The 13997-nt window shown below is 47.7% G+C and overlaps 1 protein-coding gene across 6 annotated transcripts in view; it reads right to left on the reverse strand.

The window, feature by feature from the left end:
* Window positions 1–13997, reverse strand: part of SCAF8 (SR-related CTD associated factor 8) — a 766315-nt gene that overhangs the window by 550739 nt on the left and 201579 nt on the right. For all 6 annotated transcript variants that reach the window (XR_010176108.1, XR_010176106.1, XR_010176107.1 and 3 more), the window contains one exon: window positions 1850–1980. Coding sequence is in view for 3 of the 6 variants with exons in the window: in XM_063917713.1 (XP_063773783.1) it covers window positions 1850–1980 (131 nt within the window). In the remaining 3 variants the exon portion in view is untranslated. The remainder of the gene's footprint in view (window positions 1–1849; window positions 1981–13997) is intronic.

The following is a 13997-nucleotide window of genomic DNA, read 5'->3' on the forward strand; positions in this document are numbered from 1 at the left end:
AGAAATACATTATTTCTCTTGCATCCATAGGGGACGCTGGGGTACTGTACCATGGGGTATAGATGGGGTGATCAGTCGAGCTAGCACTTTACTTTTTTTAATATGTATAAGAATAATCAGAATGCATACAGATGTACTTAGCAGGTGCCTATTTTATATAAATAACAAACACTCTTTTATATATAAAAAATAAGCATCCGTTCTTCATTTACAAGTCCTATGAGTACACATACACACAGAGATGTAGCCACGCTCATCCTGCCTGCAGTGTGCCGTCTTCCCGGCAATCCAGGTGTGGCAAGAGTGCCCGCAACTAGCACGTGAGCACACAGGAACAGATGGGCAGTGTACTAAGCTTCAGCTTGGCATACTAAGTTATACCTGCCTCTCGGTGCGTGTGTCCGAGCCACAGGTTGGATGAGCATGGCTACATCTGTACACACATACTCATGTGTCAGATAAACAGCCGCTTCCATTCAAAGTACACCACCACACCCCTGCATTAAATGAAATCTGTAGAAGTACTATAGATAGATATCTCTGCAATACTTTGTCATATAACTCGAATGAGATGGCAGCCTATAAAAATTTAAGTGACTTTGAGCAAGGCTTGACAGTAGATGCCAGAGAGATGGGGGGAATTCAATTGTTTTGTGGGTACCCACCAGATCTATTCAATTGTTCCTCCCCATTGAGTGTGCCCTAAACCCGTATAAAGTCCATGTTCTCAAGCTACCATTTCAATGCCCAAACCATGGTGTTTTTACACATTTCAGGTCACAGCCTCCTGAGGTGCAAGCTGAAATGTGTATCCCCCGACTGCATGCGTGCCCAAGCAGAGCAACAATTGAATTACTCCGTTGGGCACCATCTAGTGGTAGCCAGGGGCAAACAACAATTGAATTGCCCCCAAAATGTTTTTTGTGTGCAACAATTTTAAGGGTGTACTGTGATAACAAATCATCACATCAGAGAAGACAACTAGCCAAAAAATTGAATGTGGACAGAGTAGACTGGCATGCACTGTAACATCTGATTAGCATGTGACAATTGCCACAGATAATAGCAACATTTAATGGGTCCACAAGTAACATCAGCATTTGTACAGTGCCACTTTCCCTTTCTTCTATAGTGCACAGAAGCCTACTCAACCATACGATCCCAATAAGGACCCCAAGACACGAGTCTCTGTCAATCACCTGGGTTTGTGAATACCACCACCGAATGCAATATAACTAAAATCGTGCCGCCTAGTCCGACCAGACAAGGTTCAAACTATTTCAGACAGATGGACAATTACGGGTGAGGAGGCAAAAAATCCCACAAACAATAGCATTCTAACAAGAGTCAGTCTAGGGAAGCTGTGGCACCGTTATGGTATGGGGGTGACCCTGATACATCTGCAGAAATTACTGACTGGCAGATGATACATACCCATCCTTGTGGATCATTTGTACCAGTTCATCTCATGCATTCACTCAGGACAGGAGCAGGCTCTTTCAGCACAATAGTGAGCGACTATACAGGATTATGGCTGGAGGAGCATTTGATTGGGGTTGGCATCATGAGTTGGCCCCCTCATTTGCTGGATTTTAGAACACACGTAGGATTGTAGTTCAACGTGACGTGAATAGCAGGCTTCTAATATTAGGGAATTGTGGACCATTATTTAGGAGACATTTTCTACACCATCTACCAAAGAGCTTTTGGAGTCCATACCCTGTCATTTTGCTGCTGAGATATACATGCACACAAGTATATGTACACATATTTACTGCATGCACACACATTTACACACAACAATATATGTATATATTACCAACACATGTAAATTATATAAATAATTTACCTGTTGTCCCTGAGGGCTTTGTAGAATCTGAGCAACTGCGGCAAGGGTGTCTGTATTTGTTATATGAGCAAGCCATGGATCAGGTATGACGGGAACTACATTCGCTGGCGTAACTGGTGTTGCTGGAGTGCCTAGTAAGAAAAGTTATTTAAAATCAGATAATGTACATACATTTGTATATACACATACATGCATGCTTGCATGTAAATAAACACTCACACAAAACATGGGCGACAGTATGCTATTTCTGCCATGCCCATAGCATAACCCAAGCATAGACCCACATAGCAAGATGTAATGGCGTCTGAGTTTGCCAGACGTGCGGGATGCCGGCCGAATTCGGACATTTTTAAAAAAAGGCAGTCATTTATTTACAAGGCAAAACCATGTCTTGTAAATTACGGTCACTTTAAAAAAATGTCCTAGTTCGGTCGGCAACCCGCACCTCTGGCAAACTCGGATACTATTACATTCTGCCAACAATCTTTACAGTTAAACATTAGCAGTAAAATGGATCATACCGAGCGCATTGTACTTTTTTTTTTTTTTTTTTAAATACTACACTTATTTTGTGGTTTTGCTGGTGCTGGGATTTATTGCAGACCTGTTGCAACTGCTTCAACTGTTGGAGTTTGCTTATATGCAATTACTAATATGCTGAAAAAACAAGAATTTAATTACCTTAAATGATTTAATTCCTTTTCTCGTAGTCCGTAGTGGATACTGGGAAATGTAGTAACCATGGGGTATACATCGGGTCCATAGGAGCCTGGCACTAAGAAATCATTAGTGTGTGCTGGCTCCTCCCCTCTATGGATCTTCCTAGCATACTCAGTCTAGGAAAACTGTGCCCGAGGAGACTGACATACTTTGAGAGGATATAAACACAAAAAGCGGTACGGTAACGAACCAACACACAACAATAACCTAGATAGCAGAACTAACCAGAACAGAGGAAAGCAACGCTAACTGCAACAATGCATAGTAACGCTAACCAAACATGGAACAGGGTAGGCAACAACAGACCCAACCAAGAACACTTCCATGTAAGCAGGAATATGAAGCACTGTAGCGGGTGCCCAGTATCCACTACTAACTACGAGAAAAGGAATTACTGGTAGGTATTAAATTCCTATTTTCTCTAACGTCCTAGTGGATACTTGGAAATGTAGTAACCATGGGGAAGTCCCAAAGCTCCCAGAATGGGTGGGAGAGTGCCGAGACCCCTGCAAAACTGCCTGACCAACTGAAGGTCATCTCTGGCAAAGGTGTCGAACCTGTAGAATTTTACGAACTTGTTCGAACCAGACTAAGTAGCTGCCCGGCACTACTGTAAGGCCGAGGCGCCCCCTGCAGCCACTCAGGTAGAACCCACCGACCTTGTGGAGTGGGCCTGGATAGAATTCGGCAACGATAAAGCTGCCGAATAAGTGGCTTGTTGAATGGTCAACCTGAGCCAACGAGCAATGGACTGCTGAGAAGTAAGACGACCAATTTTGGCAGCGTTATAAAGGTCAAAAAGAGAGTCAGACCTCCTGTGACAAACTGTCCTCTTGACGTAATCCTCCAAGCCCTCATCCAGGGACTTTGGAGCAATTGATGCGTCAGACAACACTGGAACCCCAATAGGTTGATTTAGTGAAAAGCCGTGACCACTTTCGGCAAAAACTGTGGAAGAGTCCTGAGCTCCGCCCTACCCTCGTGAAATATCAAGTAAGGGCTCTTACAGGATAAGACCCCAAAGTCTGATACACGTCTTGTAGATGCTAAAGCCAGCAACATGACAGTCTTACAAGTTAGGTAAAGTCTACCCTGTGTAAGGGATCAAAAAAGTCCGACTGGAGAAAGGTCAAGGCCACACTGAGATCCCACGGAGCTGTGGGAGGAACAAAGGGTGGCTGAATGTGAAGAACACTTAGGAAGGTCTGTACTTCTGGTTGTACCGCTAGTTGTTTCTGGAAGAAGATAGAGAGCGCCGAAATCTGAACTATGATGGAGCCTAATCGTAGGCCCTTATTCACACCTGCTTGTAGGAAAAGCAGAAAAACGGACAAATTGAAACTCCATAGGAGGATATTTTCTACCCTTGCACCACGAGACATATTTCTTCCAGATACAGCGGTAATGTTTGGATGTGATCACCTTACGGGCCTGGACCATAGTGGAAATAACCTTGGATGGGAGACCTTTTTTAAGTTAAAATCTCCCTCTCTGCTTTCAAGCCGTCCAACAGTATTAAGACTGGATAGATGAACGGCAATTGTTGAAGAAGATCCCTGAGGAGCGGTAGAAGCCAGGGCTCCTCGAGAAACATGTCCAGGAGGTCTGCATACCAGGCCCGACGAGACCAGTCTGGGGCAATTAGAATTGCCTGAAGTCTTTCCCTTTTGAGTTTTTTGGAACTCTTGGAGAGAAAGGAATCAGGAGGAACAAATACACAAACTGATAAGTCTACTGTGTCGTCAGGGCCTCTACCGCTGTCGCCTGCGGGTTCCTCGTTCTGGAACAGTAACAACTCAGCTTCCTGTTGTGACGAGAAGCTATCAGATCTATCTGTGGCAACCCCACCAATGAACCAGCTGTTGAAATACCGGAGGGTGAAGGCCCCATTCCCTTGGTCGGAGGTCGTGCCTGCTGAGGAAGTCCGCTTCCCAGTTGTCCACTCCTGGAATGAATATGGCTAAGATGGCCCTTGCTTTGGCTTCCCTCAGAGGAGTATCCATGATACCTCTCGCATTGCGGCCCTACTTCTTGTTCCTCCTTCTTAGTTAAATGTCAGCCACTGCCGTAGTATTGGCCGACTGCACCCGGATGCCTGATGTCGGAGGAAATATGAGGCCTGTAGAAGAGCATTATAAATTGCAGGATGTTGATTGGAAGTATAGATTTCTAACACGACCACTTCTCCTGGAACTGGGCCCCTTGAGTCACAGCATCCCAACCTCAGAGGCTGGCATCCATTGTTAGCAGAGTCTGTAGCCACCATAACAGGGAGATCCTTGTTTTTGCCGACAGTGTTATACTCTGGTGCATGTGTAGGTGAGATCCTGACCACTTGTCGAACAGATCCAGCTGGAACAGCTGTGCATGGAACCTGCCATACTGTATTGCCTCGTAGGAAGCTATCATCTTGCTCAGCAAGTGAATGCAACAATGAAACGGGATCTTGCGTGGTTTTAGCACCAAGCGGGCCATAGGCTTGTCTATCGGAAGGTATACCTTCTGAGATACCGTATCCAGGATCATTCCCAGGAACTGAATTCTCTGAGACGGTTCCAGGTGAGAGACTTCTGGAATTTAGGATTCATCCGTGGGCCATAAGCAGACGAGTAGTCAAGTTGATGCTGCGCAGCAGCTGTACCCTGGACACCACCTTCATCAGTAGGTCGTCCAGGTATGGGACTATGTTGATTACCATCATGTGCAATTGTAACATCATCTCTGCCATAACTTTCGTGAATAACCTTGGAGCTGTGGAGAGACCAAAGGGTAAGGCCAGTATAGTGAACCAAAGGTACGCTTGATGAGGGGCCATATTGGGATATGCAGGTATATATATATATATATATATATATATATATATATGCAAAAAGGGGGTAGGACTCAGCGCCTTCTGTGTCAGTAATATCCAAACAAGGTATAAAATTCATGCGTACCAGACCGAAGATAAATTCAAGCATATAGTGAGTTTCTTTGCTTCTATTGGTCCATTCGCCATCTTTCTCAGGCACCCAGTGTGTAGACCATAAGGAAGGTAAAGAATCAACAATAGTGCAATATTGCCGATACTATGTGTACAGACGTGCTTGTGAAAAATAGCAGTGTTGTCAAGGCTGTTTAGCCAGACAATTAAGTAGAGTAACACACCTGGTGTCAGGAGTAAGAAGAAAACACTGTGCCCACAGCCTAAGGTAGTTAATTAATAATACCCTCAAGACGTGTTCCTCGCATGAAGTAAGTTCTTTCCGAATACTTCAACACCTTCCAGGTGGTTAGCTAGGGACCTTAAAAATCAAAACATAGTCTCCCAGCAAAGGGAAAGAATTCCCATACTGTGATATAGTTTTTAAAAATTTTAATAACATATACACACACCAAACAATAGTGTTCACTCTAGGTAGGCCGTTTTAGCAGGGCGCCGCGCCCTGCCCGTTTTTTAACAGGCAAAACCCGCCCTGCCCCTTTTGCGGCGCCCTGCTAGAACAGCCGCCCGCTCCCTGCCCTCCCGGCGTGTATAGATGCAGTGCGCATGCGCGTGGCATCCATTCGCGCATTGGGAGAGGGCTGGGGGAAGCCCAGCACCGACGGAGGTGCTGGGCACGCCCCCAACAGTGACGTCGCCGGCCACAGACGCTCTCTATAGTAGCGTCTGTGGGCCGCACCGCCCCCTAAAATGACGGAGGCGTGGCCACGCCCCCTAATTTGCGTGACCGCGCCCCCATTTCGGACGCACACATGTGCCCCCGGAGTTCGGCGCCCTGCCCCTTTTCACTCCTAGAGTGAACACTAAAACAATATATACAAAATGGACCCGTACAATGGTTAAAAGCTAAAAAGCTTATTTGAGATACGTGTGGGAGAGTGTAGCATATACCCAATGCGTTTCGTCCTCTGATAATTTTGGTGGGACTTCAAGGGGTTAGACTATCCCCTTGAAGAAGTCCTACCAAAACGACCTTGTTCCGGAATGAAACAGACCGGAATACCATTCTGCATGCTGCAAGCAATCATCCCCCACACAAAAAATAGCCTCCCGATCTCGCAATTTATGCGAGTGTTAAGAAAGTTGTTTTAGATTCCTACCCCTTCTATATGACATCATTGGTGCATCTTTGTTGTGCATCACTAGGGAGGAATCGGTGGACAAAATCGGCCAGTGCTCTTTGATGGATCTGGCAACCAAGTATGAGCTTTCATCAAATTGGGTGACATCCGATCACCCCTTCTCTTTGGTTGCCTATATGTGTTTTTACGTGCTTTGGTGAGGCATCGCTCAATGGTTTTGACATTATAACCTGTCGAGAAATCGTTTTCATTTCTGACAACTGACTTTCTGCAATATTTGGGTCAGAATTATTTTAATGCATCCCAGCAGATCTAAAGCAACTGAGGATAATACTGTACTCAGCAGCAGCAGGAAATGGCGCCATTCGGATTCTGGTCCCACTCTCTGGGAAGCCCTACGCCCTCAATGGCACGCCAGGTCCTCATCGGCCAGGGTATCGAACTTATAGAATTTAGCAAAAGTGTTCGAACCCGACCAAGTAGCCGCTCGGCAAAGCTGTAGTGCCGAAATACCTCGGGCAGCCGCCCAAGATGAGCCCACCTTTCTGGTAGAATGGGCTTTAACCGCCTTCGGCACCGGTAACCCCACCGAAGAATGAGCCTGTTGGATCGTACTACAAATCCAGCGTGCAATAGTCTGTTTTGACGCGGGATGACCAACCTTGTTGGCCGCATACAAAACAAACAACGCTTCAGTTTTCCTAGTAACAGCCGTCCTAGAAACGTAAACTTTTAACGCTCTTACAACATCCAGAGATTTTGGAATCGCCACTTCTTCCGAAGCTACCGGAACCACAATAGGTTGGTTAATGTGAAATGACGAAACCACCTTTGGTAGAAATTGTTGACGAGTCCTCAATTCCGCCCTATCCGCATGAAAAATCAAGTACGGACTCTTATGAGATAAAGCTGCCAATTCCGATACTCGCCTGGCAGATGCCAGCGCCAAAAGCATAACCACCTTCCAAGTGAGAAATTTTATTTCAACCTTCCGCAAAGGTTCAAACCAGGAAGACATGAGGAACCGCAAGACGACATCAAGGTCCCATGGCGCTACAAACGGTGGAGCGATATGCATTACACCCTTCACAAAAGTCTGAACCTCTGGGAGGGTAGCCAACTCTTTTTGAAAGAAAATAGACAAAGCCGAAATTTGCACTTTGATGGAACCCAATTTCAGGCCTGCATCTACACCCGCCTGTAAAAAGTGGAGAAACCGACCCAAGTGAAAATCCTCCGCAGGAGCCTTTTTAACCTCACACCAGGAAACGTATTTCCTCCAGATACGGTGATAGTGTTTCGCCGTAACCTCTTTCCTAGCCTTAATGAGAGTTGGAATGACCTCCCTGGGAATACCCTTACGAGCCAAGATCTGGCGCTCAACCTCCATGCCGTCAAACGCAGCCGCGGTAAGTCCGGAAACACGCATGGACCCTGTAACAACAGATCCTCCCTTAGAGGAAGCGGCCAAGGATCTTCCACCAGCAAGTCCTGAAGATCCGGGTACCAGGCCCTTCTTGGCCAGTCTGGAACGACGAGAATCGCCTGAACCCTTGCTCGACGAATGATCACCAGCACCTTTGGAATGAGAGGAAGAGGAGAGAACACATACACCGACTGGAAGAACCACGGAGACACCAGGGCGTCCACCACCGTGGCTTGTGAGTCCCTTGTCCTGGAACAATACCTCGGGAGCTTCTTGTTGAGCTGAGACGCCATCATGTCTATCAACGGAATTCCCCAGCGTCCTGTCACTTCTGCAAAAACCTCTTGGTGCAGAGCCCACTCTCCCGGATGAAGGTCGTGTCTGCTGAGGAAATCCGCTTCCCAGTTGTCCACCCCCGGTAGGAAGACTGCTGACAGTGCGCTGACGTGTTGTTCCGCCCAGCGAAGTATCTTTGTGGCCTCCGCCATTGCCGCTCTGCTCCTTGTTCCGCCTTGCCGGTTTATATGGGCCACCGCTGTGATGTTGTCTGACTGTACCAGGACCGGTCGACCCTGAAGAAGACTTCTTGCTTGGAGCAGGCCGTTGTAAATGGCTCTTAACTCTAGAACATTTATGTGGAGACAGGCTTCCTGGGGCGACCATTTTCCCTGGAAATTTCTTCCTTGGGTGACTGCGCCCCAGCCCCGGAGACTTGCATCTGTTGTCAGAAGTACCCACTCCTGGATACCGAATCGACGTCCCCCCAGGAGGTGATTCACTTGTAGCCACCACAGTAGAGAAATTCTGGCTCTGGGAGATAAACTTATCTTCCGGTGAATGTGTAGATGAGACCCGGACCATTTGCTCAGCAAGTCCCACTGAAACCTGCCGTATGGAATGGCTTCGTACGACGCAACCATCTTCCCCAGAACCCGAGTACAATGATGTATCGACAAACTCGACGGCTTCAGAAGTTCTCTGACCATCGTCTGCAATTCCAGAGCCTTTTCTTCTGGAAGGAATACCTTCTGTAACTCCGTGTCCAGAATCATGCCCAGAAACGTAAGCCGAGTGGTCGGAATCAACTGGGATTTCGGCAAATTGAGGACCCATCCGTGTTGTCGCAGGACTGATAGAGACAACTCCACACTTTTCAGTAATCGTTCCTTGGACCTCGCCTTTATCAGGAGATCGTCCAAGTACGGGATAATTGAAACTCCTTGTTTGCGAAGAAGCACCATCATTTCCGCCATGACCTTGGTGAAAATCCTCGGAGCCGTGGAAAGCCCAAACGGCAACGTCTGAAATTGGTAATGAGAATCCTGTATCGCAAACCTGAGGAAAACCTGATGCGGAGGATATATCGGGACATGTAAGTAGGCATCCTTTATGTCGACTGACGCCATAAAATCCCCCCCTTCTAGGCTGGAGATCACAGCTCGAAGGGATTCCATCTTGAACTTGAAAACTTTCAAGTATGGATTGAGGGATTTTAAATTTAGAATTGGTCTGACCGAACCGTCCGGTTTCGGCACAACAAAGAGGCTCGAGTAGAACCCCTCCCCCCGCTGAGACGAGGGAACGGGAATAATGACCCTCTGTAGACACAGTTTTTGAATCGCTGCTAGCACCACCTCCCTGTCCGGAAGACCTACTGGTAATGCCGAAATGAAGAACCGGTGAGGGGGCATCCCCTGAAACTCCAGTTTGTATCCCTGAGACACGATCTCTAGTACCCAGGGATCCAGGCCCGATTGAATCCAGACCTGACTGAAACTTCGTAGACGGTCCCCCACCGGTTCGGACTCCCCCAGGGAAGCCCCAGCGTCATGCGGTGGACTTGGTAGCAGCAAGGGAGGACTTTTGGTCCTGGGCGCCTGAACCTGCAGAAGGTTTCCTTCCCCTTCCTCTACCTTTTGAAGCGAGGAAGGACGAGCCTTTTCCACACATGTACTTATTCTGATGAAAGGACTGCATCTGCTGATGTGGTGCCTTTTTCTGTTGTGTGGGAACATAAGGAAGAAAAGGGGACTTACCCGCAGTCGCGGTCGAGACCAGGTCAGCCAAGCCGTCCCCAAACAAGACAGTACCTTTGAAGGGTAGCGCTTCCATAGCCCTCTTGGAGTCGGTATCAGCGTTCCATTGATGGATCCACAGGGCCCTCCTGGCTGATATCGACATGGCATTGGTTCTTGAACCCAAGAGACAGACGTCCCTCGCCGCATCCTTTATGTAATCTGCAGCGTCCTTAATATAACCAAGAGTTAGAAGGACATTCTCTTTATCCAGAGTATCCATATCATTAGCTAAATTCTCAGCCCATTTAGCAATAGCACTACTCACCCATACCGACGCCACAGCGGGTCTGAGCAATGCACCTGAATTAGCGAAGATGGACTTCAGAGACGTCTCCAGCTTGCGATCCGCCGGATCTTTGAGAGCTGCCGTGTCAGGAGACGGAAGCGCCACTTTCTTAGACAAACGAGATAAAGCTTTGTCAACAGTTGGAGATGCCTCCCATTTTTCCCTATCATCAGAGGGGAAAGGATATGCCATGTAAATTCTCTTGGGAATCTGCCATTTCTTATCCGGCGACTCCCAAGCCTTTTCACAAAGAGTATTCATTTCATGAGAGGGGGGAAACTTCACCTCAGGTTTTTTTCCCTTGAACAAGCAAATCCTAGTTTCCTGTACCGCAGGTTCATCAGAAATGTATAAAACATCTTTTATAGCCACAATCATGTACTGAATTACTCTTAACTAAACGTGGATGTAACGCTGCCTCAGTGAAATCGACGTCGGAATCAGAGTCCGTGTCGGTATCAGTATCTACCACCTGAGTAAATGGCCGCTTTTGCGCCCCAGACGGGGTCTGAACCTGAGACAAAGCCTCTTCCATGGACTTTTTCCACACCTGGGTCTGTGCATCAGACTTATCTAATCTCTTTGATAAGGAAGCTACATTCGAGTTTATCGTACTGAGCAATGCTAACAAATCAGGTTTCGGCTGCGTCGACAGTCTCAACTGTAGCCCCGCATCCGCTCCCCCAATAACCTCCTCCGGTGAATAAGCTTCAGCCTCAGACATGCCGACACGTAGTACCGACACACAGAACGTCCCTGCTAGGTGACAGGTCTACAATAAAGCTCAGTTAGAGGACACAGAGGAAGTATGCCAGCTCACACCTCAGCGCCCATATATCGCAAAAAACAATATATGTACCCAGTGCTGCTTTATCTCACTATTAAGCACAACACTGCGGCCCCCCTCTGAAACCCCCCCCCCCCAGTTACTTGGAGAAGCGTGGAGGTCCCCGCAGCGTCTCTATCCCTCAGCCGCGTGTTGCAGGGAAAATGGCGTCGGTGAGCTGCTGGACGAAGCTCCGCCCCCTTCCCGGCGCGCTTCGGCCCGCCAAATTCAAAAGTGTTTAAAAATGTAGGCGGGGGTCTGCACACGGTGCCGAGGCACCCACAATCTTTGTGCCGCCCTAAGAAACTTCAGTAACATGCTGCCCAGGGCGCGCCCCCCCCCCCCCAGCGCCCTGCACCCAGTGAATACCGTTGGTGATGTGTGTGGGAGCATGGAGCACAGCGTCACCCCTGTGCTTTACTTTCCATCACTGAAGTCTTCTGCCGTCCTGAAGTCTTCTGATCTTCTCATACTCACCCGACTTCTGTCTTCTGTGAGAGGGTGACGGCGTGGCTCTGGGAACAAGCAGCTAGGCGCACCAAGTGATCGAACCCTCTGGAGCTAATGGTGTCCAGTAGCCGAGAAGCAGAGCCTTGAAACTCACAGAAGTAGGTCCTGCTTCTCTCCCCTCACTCCCACGCTGCAGGGAGCCTGTAGCCAGCAGGGCTCCCTGAAAATAAAAAACCTAACAAAAAGTATTTTCTAGAGAAACTCAGTAGAGCTCCCCTAGTGTGCATTCAGTCACTCCTGGGCACAAAGTCTAACTGAGGTCTGGAGGAGGGGCATAGAGGGAGGAGCCAGTTCACACCCAGTCTTAAGTCTTTTTAGTGTGCCCAAGCTCCTGCGGATCCGTCTATACCCCATGGTCCTTTTGGAGTCCCCAGCATCCTCTAGGACGTAAGAGAAAAACTGTTGTTTTTCTTAATGCAGGAAGTGATAATAATTTTTTTTTTTTTTTTTTTTTTTTTTTTTTGACACCAGCCGGTTTGCAACCCTCACAGACCCAACTGTAATTCAGCCGCGACGGTAGGGTTGTCCACTTGCTTCCCAGTATTTTCGTCAGGATCTTTAGTATAGAATTCCTTTGAAAATATAAATCGTATGATAAAATAATACTGTTCAGGAGATCCTCATTCTATTATACATTTACGCCAGCAGAGGGAGCTGTGCAACAAAAAATAAGAATTTACTCACCGGTAATTCTATTTCTCGTAGTCCGTAGTGGATGCTGGGACTCCGTAAGGACCATGGGGAATAGCGGCTCCGCAGGAGACTGGGCACAACTAAAAGAAAGCTTTTGGTCTAACTGGTGTGCACTGGCTCCTCCCTCTATGACCCTCCTCCAGACTTCAGTTAGGATACTGTGCCCGGAAGAGCTGACACAATAAGGAAGGATTTTGAATCCCGGGTAAGACTCATACCAGCCACACCAATCACACCGTATAACTCGTGATACAATACCCAGTTAACAGTATGACAACAACTGAGCCTCTCAACAGATGGCTCACAATAACCCTTTAGTTAAACAATAACTATATACAAGTATTGCAGACAATCCGCACTTGGGATGGGCGCCCAGCATCCACTACGGACTACGAGAAATAGAATTACCGGTGAGTAAATTCTTATTTTCTCTGACGTCCTAAGTGGATGCTGGGACTCCGTAAGGACCGTGGGGATTATACCAAAGCTCCCAAACGGGCGGGAGAGTGCGGATAACTCTGCAGCACCGAATGGGCAAACTCTAGGTCCTCCTCAGCCAGGGTGTCAAACTTGTAGAATTTAGCAAATGTGTTTGACCCCGACCAAGTAGCTGCTCGGCAAAGTTGTAGAGCCGAGACCCCTCGGGCAGCCGCCCAAGAAGAGCCCACCTTCCTCGTGGAATGGGCTTTCACTGATTTAGGATGCGGCAGTCCAGCCGCAGAATGTGCAAGCTGAATCGTACTACAGATCCAGCGAGCAATAGTCTGCTTTGAAGCAGGTGCACCCAACTTGTTGGGCGCATACAGGATAAATAGCGAGTCAGTCTTTCTGACTCCAGCTGTCCTGGAAACATAAATTTTCAGGGCCCTGACTACGTCCTACAACTTGGAAGCCTCCAAGTCTTTAGTAGCCGCAGGCACCACGATAGGTTGGTTCAGATGAAAGGCTGATACCACCTTAGGGAGAAATTGGGGACGAATCCTCAATTCTGCCCTATCCATATGGAAAATCAGATAAGGGCTTTTACATGACAAAGCCGCCAATTCTGATACACGCCTGGCCGAAGCCAAGGCCAACAACATGGCCACTTTCCACGTGAGATATTTCAATACCACGGTTTTAAGTGGCTCAAACCAATGTGACTTTAGGAAATCCAACACCACGTTGAGATCCCAAGGTGCCACTGGAGGCACAAAAGGGGGCTGAATATGCAAAAGTCTGAACTTCAGGTAGTAAAGCCAGTTCTCTCTGGAAGAAAATCGATAGAGCCGAAATCTGGACCTTAATGGAACCCAATTTGAGGCCCATAGTCACCCCTGACTGTAGGAAGTGCAGAAAACGGCCCAGCTGAAATTCCACCGTTGGGGCCTTCCTGGCCTCACACCACGCAACATATTTTCGCCAAATGTGGTGATAATGGTTTGCGGTCACGTCTTTCCTAGCTTTAAGGAATGACTTCCTCCGGAATGCCCTTTTCCTTCAGGATCCGGTGTTCAACCGCCATGCCGTCAAACGCAGCCGCGGTAAGTCTTGGAACAGACAGG

Source organism: Pseudophryne corroboree, chromosome 4 (genome assembly GCF_028390025.1).
Source record: "Pseudophryne corroboree isolate aPseCor3 chromosome 4, aPseCor3.hap2, whole genome shotgun sequence".
Classification (NCBI taxonomy): domain Eukaryota; kingdom Metazoa; phylum Chordata; class Amphibia; order Anura; family Myobatrachidae; genus Pseudophryne; species Pseudophryne corroboree.